At 38.7% G+C, this 19,849-nt stretch overlaps 1 protein-coding gene and 1 long non-coding RNA gene across 2 annotated transcripts in view; one reads left to right on the forward strand and one right to left on the reverse strand.

Moving 5' to 3' along the window:
* The window catches only part of igfbp2b (insulin-like growth factor binding protein 2b), a 54,560-nt gene extending 39,800 nt beyond the window's left edge, over positions 1–14,760 (forward strand). Inside the window, exons 3-4 of the mRNA NM_001126464.1 lie at positions 8,870–9,010; positions 14,192–14,760. Coding sequence (NP_001119936.1) covers positions 8,870–9,010; positions 14,192–14,350 — 300 coding nt within the window. The 3' untranslated portion in view covers positions 14,351–14,760. The remainder of the gene's footprint in view (positions 1–8,869; positions 9,011–14,191) is intronic.
* LOC141376208 (uncharacterized) lies at positions 14,385–19,447 on the reverse strand. Its single transcript, XR_012385638.1, has 2 exons — positions 18,226–19,447; positions 14,385–18,182 (listed from the first exon to the last, which is right to left on the reverse strand). It is a non-coding gene; the product is annotated as an uncharacterized lncRNA (long non-coding RNA).
* Positions 19,448–19,849: the final 402 nt, after the last annotated feature.

Raw genomic sequence — 19,849 nt, forward strand, 5'->3', positions numbered from 1 at the left:
CCTCTTTTCTCAATCATCTAAACATTAATTTTCCTAACACGGTTTTCTGGGGTTCAGATTTACGGTATGTCCTTTGTACAACCCTCTATATTTGCTGTCGCTATAATTCTGTGGTCTGAGGTTGTTTGTCAGTGTATAATTTATTGCTTCAGTATGTTATTTTCTTGATTGGACTGCTGTAAGCTGTGTTTTTTTTTTGTATTTCGACTCTTGCTTGTGCCATTTTCGCTGTGTTTTCAGTTGAAAACACATGATAATTTCCTTAGTTACCTAATTAACCAGCAATTTCTGATGTCCGAAACACCGCCCAGTGATAGCACGCAGACTTGATTCAATTGCCAAGGCAGAACAAACAGCTGCCGTCTATGCTGAAATGAGGAATGAGATGGTGCTTGTCGGATTTGGCCATCGCACAAATCCACATAGAGTTAATTAACTTTTCTTGGACTTGTACCATGCTTTACCTGGACTCTTCAGTCCTTAGCCAAGTGACCACTGCAACAGGACCTCACCCCAATCAGCATCTTTATCAGACATCATCTACTATTCTGAGCCAATAGACAAATTGTGCTGCTAATTTACTTTAGTTGGCAAATCATTTTTCTTTCTTTTATTTTTTTAAAGTTGAACTTGAAGTAAAAGGAGGATCTGTTTTTTTTTTCTGAGATATAGAACTTGTTTAGCCTTTAGTCATTTAGTCCAGTGGTTCTCAATGTAGGGGTTGTTAGACAATGACAAGGGGTCGCTTAGTGATTTTCAAAACTCAAATAAATTTTATTAAACTATTAGAATTACCATATTTTATTCATAACCCACTGTAGATATTGTTACGTTAAAAAAGAAGCAACAACATACAAACCTTTAGTTTTTTATATTAAAATTAAATTAAACTAGTAATTGACTATTAAAAAAAAAAAAAAACATACGGTTTTTAGTCTGTTCCAGTTTTGTTTTTAATATGCTCATGTTTATATACTGTATGCCTATAGTTATGTGTGCAACGTTTGTATATTTACTGTATAACCACCTTGAAAAATGGGGGGGTCGCAAGTTACTGACATTATTATTTTGGGGGTCGATGGCTGAAAAGTTTGGAAACCCCTGATTTAGTCGACAGGGCATTACCTAATTACCTAAGTATTGACAGATTTGCATACATTTCTAGGCAGAAGTCTGTACTTGACAGAAAGTCAGATTCTAAATAATTCTTACATCTTGTTGTCACATTAAAGGTTTTAAAGGGTCACGAAACACCAAAACACATGTTTTGAGCTGTTGACAGTCATATATGTGTCCCACACTGTTAAAAAGACCATTAGGACACGTTTATTTCACTAAAAAGTGAAAATTTGTTGTTTTTGCGTTATTTCGAGCAAATTCGTTCTTCTGGTCTGAAATGAATTTTTAAAGCTGTGTCACGGCCATGAGATCTTAGCATGTATACCAGCGTGTGGACTGGCTGTCTGTACCTGGGAGTGTGCTGCATTCGTTAATGAGAAAGACTTGGCTCAAACCAAGCAGTGCGCTCTATTGTGAATGCGGTGCAACTTCATTAATATGCATGATAGCTTCGAAGACTGTTTGTACCTGATACAGTGTTCAGACGGCAGAGAGAGACACCACATTGTGTTGCCAAAACAAGTGGAAGAAGAAAAATTGTTTGGAGAAACGAGTCGTCAGTGTTGCCTTTATTATTTGCTGCATCGAAGGTTTTGTTTTCATTTTCCCACTATGAGAGCGCAGCTGGACTCGTGTGTGGATTACAGTGCACAGAAATACGTGCCTATGGAACATTGTTTACCCGAGAGCTTTTCTCATCTGGAAATGGTGAAATCCGGATTTGCCACTCGTCTCCTTTTAAAAAAGACGCATCTCTAGTTGGTGTTAGTTGTCCTGTCTCTAAAGATTTGGTAAGTAAGCGATCAGTGGTCTTTGTTTGTTTATACAGATGGCAAAGTTAGTTGGTATGGTCAGCAGTGCTCTTTCACTGTTTAAAGACACACCTTAGTCAAATGATTTCTAAGTTACTAAAGTTTACAGTACGTTAATATCACTACAATATTACAGACTAATAGATCCGCTGTAAATGCTGCTCTCCGAGTGTAAACAAAACAAATTATTACCCTCATCCCATTTTGTGACAGGAATAACACACAGCTTTCTGACGCTACCTGCCGATTGCATCTAAGTTTCTGAGAAATTAGTTTTTTTTTTCTCTCATTCGTCGTGCGGTATCAAACATTGCATTAAAAATACACGCTTACAGCAATTCCTCGAATCAAATATCTCTTTTGTCACGAGGGGCATGAATGAAATTACTAAATGAAAGAGCCAAACTGCAGTTAAAGTCCACCATTTAATAATTCGTCAAATAATTTGATTACTGAAATCCATGTAAACACAGTCACTGTCTTTCTGCCCGGCATCTTTGTGTTTGTTTTGCCTCTGTGAAAATCAGCGTGTGCTCAAATCGTAACTTCTATTTTTATGCACATTTTTTTTTGCACTTTCCCTCCTTCGACACTCAACCCTAAACAGAGCTGGGCATGCCCACTTTCCTGACTTTTTCCAAACTAGAGGTGTGAAAACACCCTGCTGAAACAGGGGGATTTTGTGGCTCTTTAAGGCTGATTTATACTTCTGTGTCAAGCGCACGCGTATGTTATGGCGCTGACTCATAGCCCTGCACCGTGGCCATCGGCGTCGCTGACGCGCACCTCGCAAAAAATGTAACTACACGTCGCAACGACGCGTAGCACAAGCTCTGTGATTGGTCGGCTTGGTAGCACTGACGAGTCTGAGCGGCACTGAGAGCCACCTGAGCGTCGGGAGCCCAATGGAGCGATTGTTTACAAGTTTAGAGTCCCGTGAAGGAGGTCATGATGGAAAGTTTTGTTTTGTGTTTACCTCATAGTTAAAGTTGTTGCACGTCCGCCGGTTCCTGCCTCAAAATGCGCGAGTTTGAGCCACTTGTACATCCCGGAAGCGTTCAGAAACCACAAAACAGCTGAGAAGAAACTCGACACAGAGACACATTAACACCTCACTGCCAACTAGTGTTTTGGAAGTGTTAATGCAGACCAACAGAGACAGCGCGCAGAAGTATAAATGCACAGCTACGCACGTTGCATGCGCAGTTGGTTACGCCGGTCACTTAACACAGAAGTATAAACCAGGCTTTAAGGCACGGGTGTCAAACTCAATACCTGGAGGGCCGAAGCCCTGCACAGTTTATTTCCAACCCTGCTCCAACACACCTACCTGTAGGTTTAAAACAAGCCTGAAGGACTCAATTAGTTTGATCAGGTGTGTTTATTTAGGGTTGGAACTAAACTGTGCAGAGCTGCGGTCCTTTTGGAACTGAGTTTGACACCTGTGCTTTAAGGTATCCATATAAATGGCCCACCCTGTAGTTTGATTAAAGTGTTTACATGTTTACACTCTGAGAGCAGCATTCACATCAGATCTTTCAGTCTATAATATTGTAATGATATCAACGTACTGTAAACTTAGTAACTAAATCATTTAGACTAAGGTGTTTTTAAACACTGAAAGAGTACTGCTGACGATACAAACTAACTTTACCATTTGAATAAACAAAAAAAAAAAAAACAACAACTGATCAATCACTTACCAAATCTGTAGAAACAAGACAATCAACACCAACTTAAACCGTGTCTTTTTTAAAAGGAGACGAGCGGCAAATCCGTATTTCACCATTTCCAGATGCAAAAAGCTCTCGGGTTAAAAATGTTCTGTACAAACGCATTTCTGTTGCATACTGTATTCCACATGTGGGTCCAGCTGCGCTCTCATAGCAGGAAATGAAAACAAAACCTTTGTTGCAGCACATTTATAAACACAAGACTGACGACCCATGTCTCCAAGCAATTCTTGTTCTTACACTTGTTTTGGCAACACAATGTGACATCTCTCTGCCGACTGAACACTTTAACAGGTAAAAACAGTCTTTGAAGCTATCATGCATAATAATGAAGTTGCACCTCATTCACAATAGAGCACGCTAATTTGAACCAAGTCTTTCTCATGAATTAAGGCAGCACACTCAGAAACAGCACAATGTACTGGCCAGTACAGACATCCACTCTCCACGCTGGAATACACACAAGGATCTAATCGAGCTAGCCCTGTACGTTTGGGTACCCTATGGTTATTAATTTTGGGGCCCTAGCTTGCTCTAAATTGTGAAGTATTGCCATTGCAAACCGCCCCACAAGGATTATATTGCTTATTAAATGCAATCAATGAAATCAAAAAGTAAAGATTGATTTCGTCTACTTAATAACTGTCCAGATTAGTTGGATGATTTAAAAAAGCACTTTTTTTGTCAACGAGCAGCTTTGAAAATTAAAAATGAAGCAATCTTTAATAAAGGAACCAGTTATTCTTACTTTAAATCCTTCTGGAGTTTTTAAAACATATACAATTAATTTGGCAAACAGATTAAAGACTCTATAAAGATTATAGATTGAGTTTCTTTATAAATTCCAAAAGCCAAAACCTTGCATAAACTGACAGTGAACAATAATTAGCCAAAAGTGAAAATGCATTACTTAATAATAAAATATACATTCTGAACTCATTAAAAACTCAAAACAACAGCAACAACAACTAACCAATAAACATTATTGCAAAGATTGATCCATAAAAAAAAGCAAATAAATATAAAAATATATATTGATATAAAAAGGGACACAACAAATATTGGGTTAATGTTAATACCCAAACACAAACTTTATTATTCCCTTCAGTCTCCTTCCCTGTTGCGTACATTTGAGATGCAGGGTCAGGAGCTTATATTGAACTTTGATTATTCGATTAGGACATAACTTTTATAAACATGTCTCAGGAAAAAAAAATATTACCAGTGTGCAAAATATGTCAATAATAGACACTTCAGTACTATTGCATTTCAGTGAAATAAGTTTTAGACTAAAAAACGGGTCCTATAAGTAGACGACGTTTATTAATCTGTAATTGCCTGTTTTCTATAAATGTGCTATTAGATTGTCTTTAACATCATCATTAGCATTTAAAAGTGATGCTAAAAATGATTTTGTGCTCGTCTCTTCTCGTCAATCATTTCTTGACCCTTTAAATATATGTATTTTAATTGAAGCCTTTTGATGCAAAATCACTCCACTTGTCTAAAAGACGTCAAGTTGTTAAAGCTAGAATATGACCAGTGCCTGAAAAAAAACAATGGTTTTTCATGTTGTCTTAAGGACATCTTAAACACATTGATCTAGAAAACAATCCTAAGTTCTCCCATAATTTCCTCTTCGATGAGCATATTCTATAGCCGCTAGTGAGCAGTAAATCGTTTGGGGGGGAAAAGACAATATATGTGACCATCAACAAACAGACAACAATAGCTGCCCTATGAAGCACACTGGGTCTGGTTTGGCCGACCTGAAAGCAACTAACTACAAAAAAAAGAAAAAAGCGGCTAAATGATATGTTGATAAAGCGAATGGATGTTGGAAAGTCCTAAAAAAAGGTAGATGCAATAAAAAGAAGAAGCCAAAGCAATAAAAATTCAAACCAGTGATAATAGCAGGGTAATAAAAAGCCAAACCGAATAAACAACTTTTCTGTGGGGTTTGTAAATCAGTAGCGTAACCATCACACATCCCATGAAAAGCAGACATTCAAGGAGAATGTCAGGGTGACGGCATGTCCGATGACAGCGGGGGGACTGTTCACTGCTTTGTGATGGATCACTTTTCATCCGCACGATACGGATAAGATCCCTGGCAGGCCCTCTTCCCCAGTGCCCTCTAATCCCGGGCCAAGCAGGGAGCAGCCATCATGAGAGATATAGGGAAAAAGAGAAGGATCGGGAGACAGGAATGGTCTTTGATGCCGATGCCTGTCCTTGCAGAGAGGTGGGGAGGCAGAAGCAAGCCAGCAAATTAGCTCCAGTACGAGATTAATATCAGCTCCAGAATGTTTCATGAAGCCGCCGGGCTGCTGTTAGACTCTTACTTTTGTGAGTGTTTCTTCAAGGTTTTTGATTAGAAATAACTTTTTGTTAGAGGTCACATTGACTCCTTCTGTTACTGTCTTCACTTATTGTTATGATGGATATTTAAAGAGTGAAATAATCATGAACAATTTTAATATTAATCATTTAAAATATATCATTTTTTAAATTAAATTAATATACACTTACCGGCCACTTTATTAGGTACACCTAGTACCGGATTGGACCCACTTTTGTCTTCAGAACTGCCTTAATTCTTCGTGGCATAGGTTCAACAAGGTACTAGAAATATTACTCAGAGATTTTGGTCCATATTGACTGGACAGCATCACACAGTTGCTGCAGATTTGTCGGCTGCTCATGCATGATGCGAATCTCCCATTCCACCACATCCCAAAGTTGCTCTATTGATTTGAGATCTGGTGACTGTGGAGGCCATTTAAGTACAGTGAACTCATTGTCATGTTCAAGAAACCAGTCTGAGATTATTGACGCTTTATGATGTGGCACGTTATCCTGCTGGAAGAAGCTGTGGTGTTGGCACAATGCTCAGTTGGTACTAATGGGCCTACAGTGTGCCAAGAAAATATCCCCCACACCATTACACCACCACCAGCAGCCTGAACAGTTGATACAAGGCAGGATGGATCCATGTTTTCATGTTGTTGATGCCAAATTCTAATGCAACCATCCGAATGTTGCAGCAGAGCATTTTTCCAATCATCTATTGTCCAATTTTGGTGAGCCTGTGTGAATTGTAGCCTCAGTTTCCTGCTCTAAGCTGACAGGAGGGGCACCCAGTGTTGTCTTCTGCTGCTTTCTGGCACATTCAAATCAAGACTGAAAACACATCTGTTTAGCTGTGCCTTTACTGAATGAGCACTGTGCTGCGTCCGACAGATTGCACTATCATGTTTTTCTCTTCTTCTTCATTCTTTTATATCACATTTTACCTGTTTTTATGTTTTGTTTTGTTTTTACGCATTTTTATTATTTGTTTTTATTTTACTTGTTTCTTTAATTCTTGTTTATGTAAAGCACTTTGAATTGCCATTGTGTATGAAATGTGCTATATAAATAAACTTGCCTTGCCTTGCCTTGCTTTACCCCATCTGCCTCAAGGTTGGACATGTGCATTCAGAGATGCTCTTCTGCATATCTCGGTTGTAAAGAGTGGTTATTTAGTCACTGTTGCCTTTCTATCAGCTTGAATCAGTCTGACCATTCTCTGTAAACCCTAGAGATGGTTGTGCGTGAAAATCCCAGATGATCAGCAGATTCTAAAATACTCAGACCAGCCTGTCTGGAACCAACAACCATGCCCAGGCCCGGATTGGCTAATCGGGAGGACCGGGAGAATTCCCGGTGGGCCAGTCCGTTTTTTTGGCCGCGAGGGCCGGTGTCCCTAGCTCTAGAATCTGTTGCTCTCAGCAGTCACACTTTTTAAATTAATCGATTTATTTACTTGACCACAGTCTTCTTATTCATTATTTTACCGCAGCTCTGCTCTTTTTATATATTACCAGCCTACAGGTTAATAATGCTATAAGTCACTTTTCACTGTACAACCGTTGTGGTCCAGTGGTTAGCACGTTAGATTACAACGTCATCGACCCGGGTTTGATCCTCGTCTGAGTATGTTATTATTTTCATTTTTATTGTTGAGACGTATAATACTGTTTGGGTTGTTGAACATTTGAAGTTCTAAAGCAGCTGTTTTCTCAAAAAAAGACGTGATAGTGTGATTAGAAACTGAATTGGAAATTACCTTATTTTAATATAGTCAGTCGTGAACTGAGGTGGGCCGGTCTGAGGCTTGAAACTCCAGGGCTGAAAAGGAGTCCCACTCTGGCCCTGACCATGCCACATTCAAAGTCACTTAAATACCCTTTCTTCTCCTTTCTGATGCTTGGTTTGAACTGCAGCAGATCGTCTTGGCGATGTCTACATGCCTAAATGCATTGAGTTGCTGCCATGTTATTGACTGATTAGAAATTTGCGTTAATGGGCAGTTGGACAGGTTTACCTTTTATTCTCAAGATCTGGGGTAAACTATCTGCTTCTGACCAGTAGTAATATTTAACAGAGAATAAAGCACATAATCAGCACCTGAGGTGATTATTGTCATAGTAGTTTATGCTGTTGTTCTGCCATGACATAGCAGTAACAGAAATCTTCTCTAAAATAGAAATTGTGCATGTCGCTGTAGTGGATGGTTACGGCAAAAACTCCTTTTAACATGGAAAAACAAACTTATTTTAAAATAAAACAAACCTTTTAACATGCAAAAAAAAAAAAAAACTTTATTGAGCGTTGCAACATTGTGTCGCTTGAAGTTAAAACACTGTGTAAGATGTTATGTCACAAACATGTCAGATGCTATATGCTATAAATATGCACTTAGATATACTGTATGTTAGGGCTGGACAATATTGGGAAAAACTGACATTGCAATTTATTTTTATACAATATATATTGTGATTTTCATAATCAAATGTAAATAAACACTTTATAGTCTTATCTTTTATGCCTAAATATTTAAAATTGACTTAAATTGTAAAAATGCTTTGGTAACTTTATTGTTAAAAGTTGCACACTCATCAAATCATGAGTGTTTTCAAATGTGGCTACTGGTCATTTATAATACTGGTTCGACATTGCATATCCTGCGATGTGACTATTGCGTATATTGGGATATCGATACTGAAACGATATATTGTGCAGCCCTGTTGTATGTCTACATCTAGACCTTGTTGATCAACAAGTTAGACTCAATATAAACAATGTATGCATGCAAATATTAAACGAAGTATAATAAATCTTACATTACATATATTTATATGTGTGTTTTTGTATTTACAGAGCCAGTGTCAACAGGAGCTGGATAAAGTGTTAGAGAACATCTCCCGAATGGCGTTCCATGACAACAAGGGACCTCTGGAGAATCTTTACGACCTGAAGTTCCCCAACTGTGACAAGACAGGACAGTACAACCTTAAACAGGTGAAATGACCAAAACTTACCTCAGCTTTTTAAAGAGATCTTCATCTTTGCAGTTACAATCTGCGATAGCTGGCTTATGCCCATTTTAACCAGCCATCTTGGTTTTCCAATTAATATAAATCACACGAGTCACTGTGTAAATGAAATTTAAATAGCGTATGAATACTTTGGAAGCCTGTCCTGGCCATTGTGAATTTGAGGAGTTTTGGCTGGAAGGTAAGCACAAGAAGTCATTTGAATGATGGCGGGTGTTAATTTCACTGTAGGGCAATAGGAAAATGAGACATTGCTCAACCTTTCATTCTGCAGCGGCCCGCTGTTTTATTATCCAATTCCACATGGAAGGTTCAATAATGACACAAAGATGGAGCCAAAGAGAAAGTGTGTATAAAACATTCCCATATTCTCTACAGAAGGCTGTTTTATCAGATCCAAGGCAACCGTGTCTGAGTTGAGAGTTACAAGCTAATGAACATTTCGCTGACTGACCAAACTGTCTGTGGGGGGGCTTGCTTTTGTTTTTAGAGACATTCTCAGAGGAAAGAGAATGACAGATGAGATCTCTCTACTGTTTTCTGGTTTTTAACCTTAATGACTTTTATATCTCTTTTTGATGAGATGAAATGGGAAGCGAACGGCTTGTAGTTTTTGTTTTAGAGGATGTGCTCATTAAGTCTTCAAGTCGAAGTCATAAATCTAAATTGAAGTCTAAATCCAATGGTTGGCTGTTGGACAGTGTTAGGCCGTCAGTGAGCTTCTGTCAGGCTAATTTGTTTGGTAGTCTCACATAAGTTTGCCCGATTTAGCATGGCGTTAGACATTGTTAAAGACAAATATAATCAAAGAGGCGGCAAAGCTCCAAAAAATACCAGTTTATTAAGTTAAAAAAGGTAACAAAAGCCCTCGTTGGTTAAAGAGAGCTATCTGATTGGCTTTCAGCTCAAGTGTGTCTCATGCCTCCTTTTGAGTGAAGGTCCTGGTTGTTACATCGCCCCCCTAGGGGCTGGCTGCAGTATGTCATAAAGCCCACCTCCAGCCTGGTTTATACATCTGCATCAAGTGATCGGCGTGACCCAGCATGCAATGTGCATAGCTGTACATAATAATAATAATAATAATAATAATAATAATAATAATAATAATTCCTTACATTTTATATAGCGCTTTTCTGGGCACTCAAAGCGCTTTTTACACAATGGGGGAATCTCCTCATCCACCACCAGTGTGCACCATCCAATGGCAGCCATTTTGCGCCAGACCGCATACCACACACCAGCTGATTGGTGGAGAGGAGACAGTGATGAAGCCAATTGGAATATGGGGATGGTTAGGAGGCCATGATGGACAGAGACCAGTGGGCAGATTTGGCCAGGATGCCGGGGTTAAACCCCTACTCTTTTTCGAAGGACATCCTGAGATTTTTAAGGACCACAGAGAGTCGGGACCTCGATTTAATGTCTCATCCGAAAGACGGCGCTCACTGAGCAGTATAGCGTCCCCGTCACTATAATGGGGCATTAGGACCCACACAGACCGCAGGTTGGGCGCCCCCTTCTGGCCTCACTAACACCACTTCCGGCAGCAACCTAGCTTTCCCATGTGGTCTCCCATCTAGGTACTGACCGGGCGCAGCCCTGCTTAGCTTCATGTGAGAGTTGCGACCATGTGAGAGTTGCAGAGAGCTAGCTGCCTTCATTCATACTTCTGCGTGCTGTTTCTGTTGCTCTGCAATAACACTTCAGAAACGCTAGTTGGCAGTAGGTGTTTTATGTTCCTGTGTCGAGTTTCTTCCCTGGGGTTTTTTTTTTTTAACGCTTCCTTAATGTACAAGTGGTTCAAACTCACTCAAATCTGCAGACGTGCAACAACTTTAATTACAAGGTAAACACAAAACAAACTTTTTATCTGGAGCTAATTAACGGGACTCGACACTTGTAAACAGTCGCTCCAACGGACTTGCGTGACTCTCAGTCCTGCCCACACTTATCAGCGCGACCAAGCCGACCAATCACAGAGCTTGCACTATGTGTTGTTGCGACGTGAAGTTACATTTTTTGAGAGGTGCACGTCAGCGACGGCCACGCCGAGGGCTATGCGTCCACATGTAGGCTCTGCCGTAGCATACACGTGCGCTTGATCCAGAAGTATAAATCAGCCTTCAGTGTTGATGAACGTGCCCAACTAAAACAATGTATTACACTTGCAAAAAATTTCCCGAAAGATGGTTTTGGTAAAATAAGGCACTGGTTATCATGCTGATAATAGGTGCAGATCTTCATTTTTGTAAAGAGTTTGTTTTAAATCCGGTAATTTAATGCTGGGCGCGTGATCGCGATTGACAGTTGTGATAGACAGTTTCTCTAAACAGACCGTCGGAGCTTCAGGAGGAGATTGAAGTGTTATTATTTGATTTCTGTGTTATTTTATCATGATAGAATGAGTTCAGCACTAAACTATACTTTTTGGCCTACAGGATCTGATAGATCACTGTGTATTCGGTGAGGCCGGGGCTTTATCGGGTTTTATTATTAGTTTGCTGATACACGCCTCACCATGAAGAGGGACAATACAGCTGATTGCTATCTAGCAGTAATTCTTTGAATGGGTCTGAAATAATAACGGAAGACAAAACTAATGTTAGCCTAGCTCCACGTCGATCTACTGAATTTGCTGTTATAAAATTTGAAGGTTCTAGAAACAGAATTTTATATAACAAATAGTCATAAGAGAAGTATTTTTTCTTAGTCCAACTCAGGCTAGGGTGCATGAAAGTTTATTTCTGCAGTCCAACAAATATGGTTTTTATTAAATAATTAAAAACAGCTTACATAACAGTTTTTAAATCATATATTATTGCATGTTTTTAAATGTAAGTGCTTATATTTATATTAGCGAGCCTTTGTATAGTGCAGATACGGACAAGTTTGGGGGCGTGGTTAATTTGACGTACAAGCGTTTGGTTAGAAGCCTGATTCCGTGGCTCTGTCTTTTGCTCTATCAGGTAGTCCCTTCTGCGCATGCGCAGGCTCCAATTTCAGCAGTCTTTTGCGACAGTTTGTGCCCGTCATGAGATATTTTGCCTTCAAAGCGTTCAATGGCAAAAAGTGCCATTGCATTGTCCATATTTTTTACAGTCATTGGTTCAGCTACGAATCCGAGAGTAGGAACAAAACTGAAATTATGAAAATAAGTCAAGAGGGAACATAAAAAATATCCGGCTGTCATTTTGTCGCATTTCCTAATTATTTCCAAACTATATGAATTATCTGATTACCAGACACATTTGCATTAGCAAATTGTAAGTGTGAATTACTGTAAAAAAGGTGCAAAAGTGTTTCTTTATTTATGGTTTGTCAGTGTGCCCAGCACACCAACCTGATTTCAACAAGTAGGATTAACATCTATGTTGATCCTGGAACAACATTCCAATTAGCCAATTAGAATTACGTTTATGTTAAGTTTAGGCATACGGTTAGGTTAATGTACTTCTACATGATTGTTATCCAACTATTATTCCCGTCCGATTTAAAGGCTTGGACATTGCGAGTGTTGACACATAAATATCTAGGGGTCGTTATTGACAATATGTTGACATTTCCACCTAACACTCAGGCTGTCTATAAAAACATCCAACAAAGACTGAGAAAAACTGTCATTTCAGGTTTGTGCCTCTATGATGACACTATTTTATAAACTAATTAATTGCATCTGTTTAATCTTTCTGCATTGTAGCTTGGTACGGTTATCTGAGTGTGTTAAATAAGAACAGGTTGAGTAGCCTGGTGAAGGTGGCAGGCAAGATCATCGGCTTTGACCAAACTGGTACAATGGTAATATACCATTCTGGTGTTTTATAGAGAGCTCAGGGTATCCTATGCACCCGGGATCACCTGTTGTACTCTGTGTTTCAGCCGTTGCCATCAGGACGTCGTTTTAGAATTCCTATTTGCAAGACAATTAGAGTTAGAAGCTCTTTTATAATGGTGGCCATTAGGGCATTAAATAAGTCTGGGGGGAGGGAGATGCACCTACAAAATGATATATTGTATGTTGTTTGGTAATATTTTGTTTATGTGTACATGGAACTTCACCTGTGCTACGGCACCCTGCTGCAATTTTACTTTTCCTAAACGAAATAAAGTAATAATAATAATAAATAAATAAATAATAATAATAAAGAGTCTGAGTCTGATTTGGCAAAATCATGACGTGCGTGTGCAGCACTAGTTCGGGTTTCACTTGGTGAAATGACAATTCAGAATGCATGCGGTTATGGAAAGCTACGTCCATTCACACAGGCGTAGATCATAAAGTACATTTTAATTTTATTCTGTCTGCTGTCATCCATTTGGTGTGTTCATGTGCAGATTTTTTTCCAAATGTGGTCGACGAAAGGCAACAAATATAGTTTTATTTTTTTATTTACTTATTATTATTCTTATTATTTTATTATTATTATTATTATTATTATTATTATTATTATTATTATTATTATTATTATTATTATTTTTGTCACCGCTAGTTCTTTGACATTGGCTTGATGTGGATCAAATCACAGGACCAAATCGTCTTTCATTTTTCCCAGCAATTCTTATTGTAGCAATACTTTATCTATATTTTTTCTATATCAACACATAATCTCTGTGATTCAATATATTATTCAATATATAGAAATGCACTTTAATCATCTGACGGCCTAAATAAATGTTTAGGACAAACAGCTTTGAGATGAGCGCTGATAACTGAGAACTTAACATTGCTAACAAGCTTAAATCAGGACAACGTGTCCCGGAAAAGTGAACGGGCATGTTGTTTTGACATAAAAACCCCATTCCCAGGACTCAAAACAGTGTACCTCACCACACTTAATTGTTTCGTAATCATCCTGTTCCTTTTGCAATTACTGTAACTGTCAGTTTTTGTTCTTTGCCATTGGAGGACAAAATCGAGAATCTGTTTTTTGCCTATTTTGGGTCTCAGCGTCAGCTATGTCCTGTTCAATTATGACCTCATTTTGGGAGTGCTCAGTAGGGGTCAACGAGACGTGCTGGGCCAAATGAGGCGGGAGGGCTGTTTTGGGGCAGCGCCTCCACCCCGTACTTGCCCAGAGACTTTCATTAAGCCCCCCAACACCCACCAATTCCCCACCCCTTTCATCATCTTCCCTCTCTTGTGTTCCAGTGCCACATGTCCACCCACGGACAGAGGGGCGAGTGTTGGTGCGTCAACCCTTACACTGGTGTCCAGATACCCTCGTCCGATAAAGTGAGGGGGGACCCCAACTGCAGCCAATACTACGGCGGTCCCGAACTGGAACCACCCACCGCCCAGCAGAAATAGATGCACTCTTGCCCATAAGGGAGACGACCTGGGTGTTAAAGCGAGTGCAAGAGTGATGTGCATGTGTGTTATTCTGTACTTGTATGTGTGTGTGTGTAAATTTTCGAAACAGTGTGATCCTGTATTGTCAGTAGGAGTGTGGAAAGTCACATGCCAGCAAAGACAAGTCAAGGACAGGTATTGTTAAACCTCCCACTTCTCAAATCCAGATATCTGGGCTCCAAATTTAACCCTGAGTGATTGTTATTTCGGCCTATTTATAGGCTTTGTCCGGTGCCTTTTAATCTTGTGACTAAATCTGGTTGCAGGGTGTCGCTTATACAGCATTTGCAGCTGTTCATTGTAAAGATGCGTCCGTTTAATTCTGCCCTTTGTTTTTGGAGACCCAATAAAAAGGGTGGCATGTTTATTCCACAGTTGATCACCAGAAACAAACCAAGGCGAATGCACAAGAGCAGCAACTTGATATTGATTTAAAAGATTTGAAACCAAAAATTGTCACTTATTGATGGTAGGGTTGTCACAAAGTCGGAATTCGATACCAATCAGTACTGAAATTTTAAAAACATCCATTTTCCGTGAACATTTTAGCACCGTGGAACCCATTCTCACAGAAATGACTGTTATTGGCCGTGAAGTCTTACCGAGCTCATCGCTGTTTGCTGAGAGTAACCACAAATACAAGGACACTTGAGCATTTCGAAGTCACTTCGATCAGATAGTTTGTCTATAAGCTGACATACGAGCGATCCGCTAACGAATCGTGGCTCTAAAACAATCCAGTGTCCCTATATCTCTGGTTACACTCTGTAAACATCAGTGAGTTTGGTGAACCACTGACCTTCATGCCCAATCAGTCATTTCTATTGAGCAAGTGAACACAATGGCAAATCATCGCTGTTTATGAACGTGCTCCACAGCGCTCAAATGTTTGCCAGAATAGGACGTTTTTAAAATTTCAGAAACAATTAATATCGAATTCCAGTATCTTGACAACCCTAGTTGATGGTTGAAGTGGAGCGGTTGTGATTTGTTGTTTGATATGTAAGGATTTGTGCAGGAGAAGCTGAAAATGTGGTTTTGGGTCACATTTACTACTTGAGTACCTGACAGAAAAAACAACCTTGAGAACTTGATCGCTATTTGTATATATGCAACCAAATGATGTTCTTTTTCTGCATGCCCATGCTTTAAAACATCTTTAAATGTGACTCAAAGCCATTGCTTTTGTTTTCATTCCATTCCCTTTAGATGTAAAAACAAGCACTCAAGTTTAGGGATGCAATGACTATAAATTTTGGTTGTATGATTATAGTCTGAGAAATAATCACGGTTTTACAGTTATCTCTATTTTTTGCATTAATTGATTTCTAAACCATACTAGTTTAAAATTGTTTTAAATTTAGTTTTTTGTAGTTCGGGTCCAACTAAATATTTGTTGCCGTTCTAATAGTTTAAGTTTATTTAATTGAATATCTAAAATCAGCGGATATTATCAATGCATTTATTGGGTAAAATTGATCATTCAATGTGTCTTTGGTCATTATCAATGCACCGGCAAAAATAGACCCAGCAGCGAAACTAACGTGCCTCTGCCGCTCTCATCAGTGCCATTATTTGTAACTTTAAGTGGGTTTGCAAATCTGTGTACTTTCCATTGCTTCTTCCTCAAACTTTAGCCGTTTGCAATTCCCGCGATCACAAAAGCCCCCTGGCATCTTAACTAGGTGCGCCTGAAAATCATGAGCGTGTTGCGTTGCGTGCCCGTCCCTCCATTGGAAATAATGAACTTGCACAAGCTTGCCTTAGTTAATAGCCTCAGTCATAGTTATTCCAGTGTGCGTGGTTATTAGTCTTGGTGTACAAACTAGCGCACAGTTGGCAATATTTTGTTTAGTTGCTGCAGGTTTGTTCCATGCAGAAACGCAGTTTTGAGAAGCTTTTGCGATTAATTAACCGTGAAGAATTAAATCGCGGTTGATAGTGAAACCGATTAATCGTTGCATCCCTATACTCAAGTTGCTATGCAGTGTTACCTCAAATAGGCACTGTGGGCCGCCAAATACAAACAACAGCAAATGTACAAGAATAACAACTTGATTTAAACACCAATCCCTAATTATAATACCAAAAATTGTGACTTGGATAATGGAGAAAGCTGATTTTTTTCTGGAAACTAAGCTTTTAGGCCATTTTGACTACTTTAGTACCTGATTGGTATCTGAACCAAGCAATGTTTGTAGATAAGTATCAAACTGGCGTCTTCTCCACATGAGTTTCATGCTTTAAGACCATGCATTCAATACATTTTTATTATTTTTTTAATGTGCCTCTAAACCACTTATGTTTTTATTGTGTTGCCTTGAGCAGAAAGTCACCATGTATTCAAGTCACTGCATGGTTTTGCCGCAAATTGTTACCCTTTCTAACCAATTGGAGTATAAATGGCCTTAAATGTCAGAAACAACCACTAAATTTGAATTGAAAGCCCGTTTGGGAATATTACTAAACTTCAGCCAGCGTCATATGTTTTGAAGTTCATGCATATAAGTGAATTGTCACAATCAATAATGGTTTTGCAACTACTCAATATCTTGCCATCACTGCCCTGCTGGCTCATACACAGCACTTGAAGGGGTTCAGTGTGAAACCGTGTCAATTTAATTTTCTCTTTTATTTGTGGGGAAACACATAAAAATGGTGTTTATAGCACCATTGGTTGCTAGAAACAAACATGAACACATTGGAGATGTGGAATGATATAAAACTGAATACCAAATTATGAAACTGAAAAATTGTGACTCATTAAGATTGACATTTGTTTTTGTTTTCTTTTTGAGGAAAAAAAGATTGAAATGAAATCTTTTGGGCATATTGACTACTTGAGAAAATTAACCTTGAGTTCTTAAGAGCAGTTTGTATATATGGACCAAACGTGCATCTTTACCACATAAGTGTTGCATTTTTAATAGCACGCATTTACAAAAGCACTGCTTGTATTTCAATTGCGTTTCCTTGGGCAGCATGTCAACGTGTACTCAATTCACTGTGTGATATTGCAGCAAATTAACACCCCTCTAACCAATCAGAGTACAAAAGGCCTAAAATTTCTTAGAAACAACCACTAAATTTGAAAAATTAGGCTAATTTTGGCAAGTTTTACTGAACATCAATCAGTATCATAAGTTTTAAGATCCACTCAGTTATATTTTTAGAATTGATAATGGATTTTGTAAGTACTCAACATCTGGCATCCCTCCTCCTGATTGTAGCTAATATCCAGGGCCCAGTTTTTCAGAAAAAAATATCTGGATCAGATTGGTCAAGATTTGGAAATCCTATGTTTTGCTATCCAGGACTAACTGATCTATCTTACATTTATGACTGTTTTTTTTTAATGAACCATTGGGCTGGATCACTGCCATCCAAATTGTCACCTTGGAATTAAAAGGTTTTATCTGTCATTTTTGTCAAAATTGAGTTATCCACATATTCTTATTAAATGACAACTTCAAGAGTTTACACTTAGCTCATGATTTATACATAGATTGTTTGGCGTGCTGTCCCAGGAGAGAGCCCTGAGCTCAAGGGATCCTCGGGCCTAGGGCTCCCCCCTTTGGCAGGGCGAGGGAAAATTGAGCTCAGGTCGATCTCAAGCTCCCCCCGCTGCTGAGGCTAAGGTGAACTTCCTGAGAGTAAGACATTAGAAAAAAAGATTTAGGATAATTTTGTCTATAATTGCAACTAACCATTTAGGTTCAAAAACTTATCGTAATGAGTACTGTGAACTTAATCCATTTGAGTAAATGAAGCAATTTGAGCACAGTAAAAGCTGATAAATGAAGACAACTCAAATCAACTGAGTACTGTAAAACCCAATAAGTTAAGGCAACTCAAACCATTTGAGGAAACCGATTGATACAAACCATTTGAGTAAAAAATGAACCTATTCGAGTACTGTGAACTTACTCCATTTAAGTTGAAGTAATGAGGTATTTCAGCCTGATCTCACAAGGAAACGCAAGTATTTTACGCTTTGTCAGTTTAGTGGCTATTTCATATGAATGTACGATTTTAACCTCCCCCCCCCCCCCTTTTTTCTAACCCCAACCGTCATTGGGTAATGAGCAAATCATACTAAATTGTACGAATTAGCCAGTAAATCAAAAAGTTATGGATTGCGCTAGGTATTTAATTTACTTCAAAACTCTTTTTAAATGAGTGGAATTAACTTTCAGTACATTTTGAGTTAGCTACACTCATTTTATTTGATAAAGTTGTACTGTTGGGTTTTATAGTGTAGTTGGAAATCAAACTTTTGGCTCATTTTGACAACTTGACAGATCAATCAAACTTGAGTACAAATCACAAAGTAAATAGCACTTTTTCCGCATGAGTATTGCATAATTAAGACCATACAAAGCTTAAGATTTCACAGAAACAATGTTTAAAGGTGGCCCAATTTTCAGTCAGGGTCACGCTTTGAAGTTTACGCAATCATGTTTTTCCGTATCATACTTCCAAAAACTCCAGTTCTGGGCATCCCTGCTCCTTGCGGCTGCTAGAACTCTCTCTTCTTGTTCTGCCTCGCGACCATGTGGTAAAGTGCAGGTGGTGTATGAGTGTGTTTGTAGAGTGGGGATCAGCATTTACTAATGATGTGCTGACAGAGGGCTAGATTAGGACACAGGCCTGACATTGACAAATGCGATATAAAGTGGGTTAAGTGCCTATAAATAAACGCAGGTTTGCCTGCAGTGCCAGTGGGCTGTGCCTCACCTTGCTTCACTGGTCAGAGGTTGGCACGGGTGAAATGTCCAATGTAATGCTTGAATGCAGTAAGATGAATCGTTCTGTAAAGGAATGTGAAGCGGTGCATGGGTTTAGTCTGCTTTGTTTAACCCGTTTTTAATCCGTTTTTCACCAGCTATGTGTGCATATAGTCTTTGGGTAACACAATGCAAAAAGTTAATGTCAAGTCAATGTACTGTATATGTCATGTCATGCTCACAATTGTAACCCGTAGGGGAAATCATGTATTCAAATGCAAATAATAAAGCAAGCTACAGTCTGAATTTGGAAATCAAAATCTATTTCAAACCTGGATATTAATTGTTTTAGGACTCCTTTTAGGATTTCAAACCGACCAAAAGTCATATCCTGAACTATTCCCAACAAGCAACTGTGTGTTTATTAGATGTGTAATAGACATCTAAACAAAGACGGCTAGGCTAAAACAAGGCTAAATTTGGGATTTCAGTGATAATCTATCTGATGTCTAAGAATAGCCCAACAACATGGATTAGACAGACTAAACTTTTGTAGGCTTTCATTCCTTATTATTTGATGACTATTCATACTATTTGATAACTATTTGATGACCATTTTAACCCAATTTTATCCTCGTTACACTGGCTGCATGTAAAGTTTCGAATTTAATTTTAAAATGGTACCTCTTACCTATAAAGCTTTAAATAATCTAGCTCCTGTTTATCTAAC

Source organism: Danio rerio, chromosome 9 (assembly GCF_049306965.1).
Source record: "Danio rerio strain Tuebingen ecotype United States chromosome 9, GRCz12tu, whole genome shotgun sequence".
In the NCBI taxonomy this organism is placed as follows: Eukaryota; Metazoa; Chordata; class Actinopteri; order Cypriniformes; family Danionidae; genus Danio; species Danio rerio.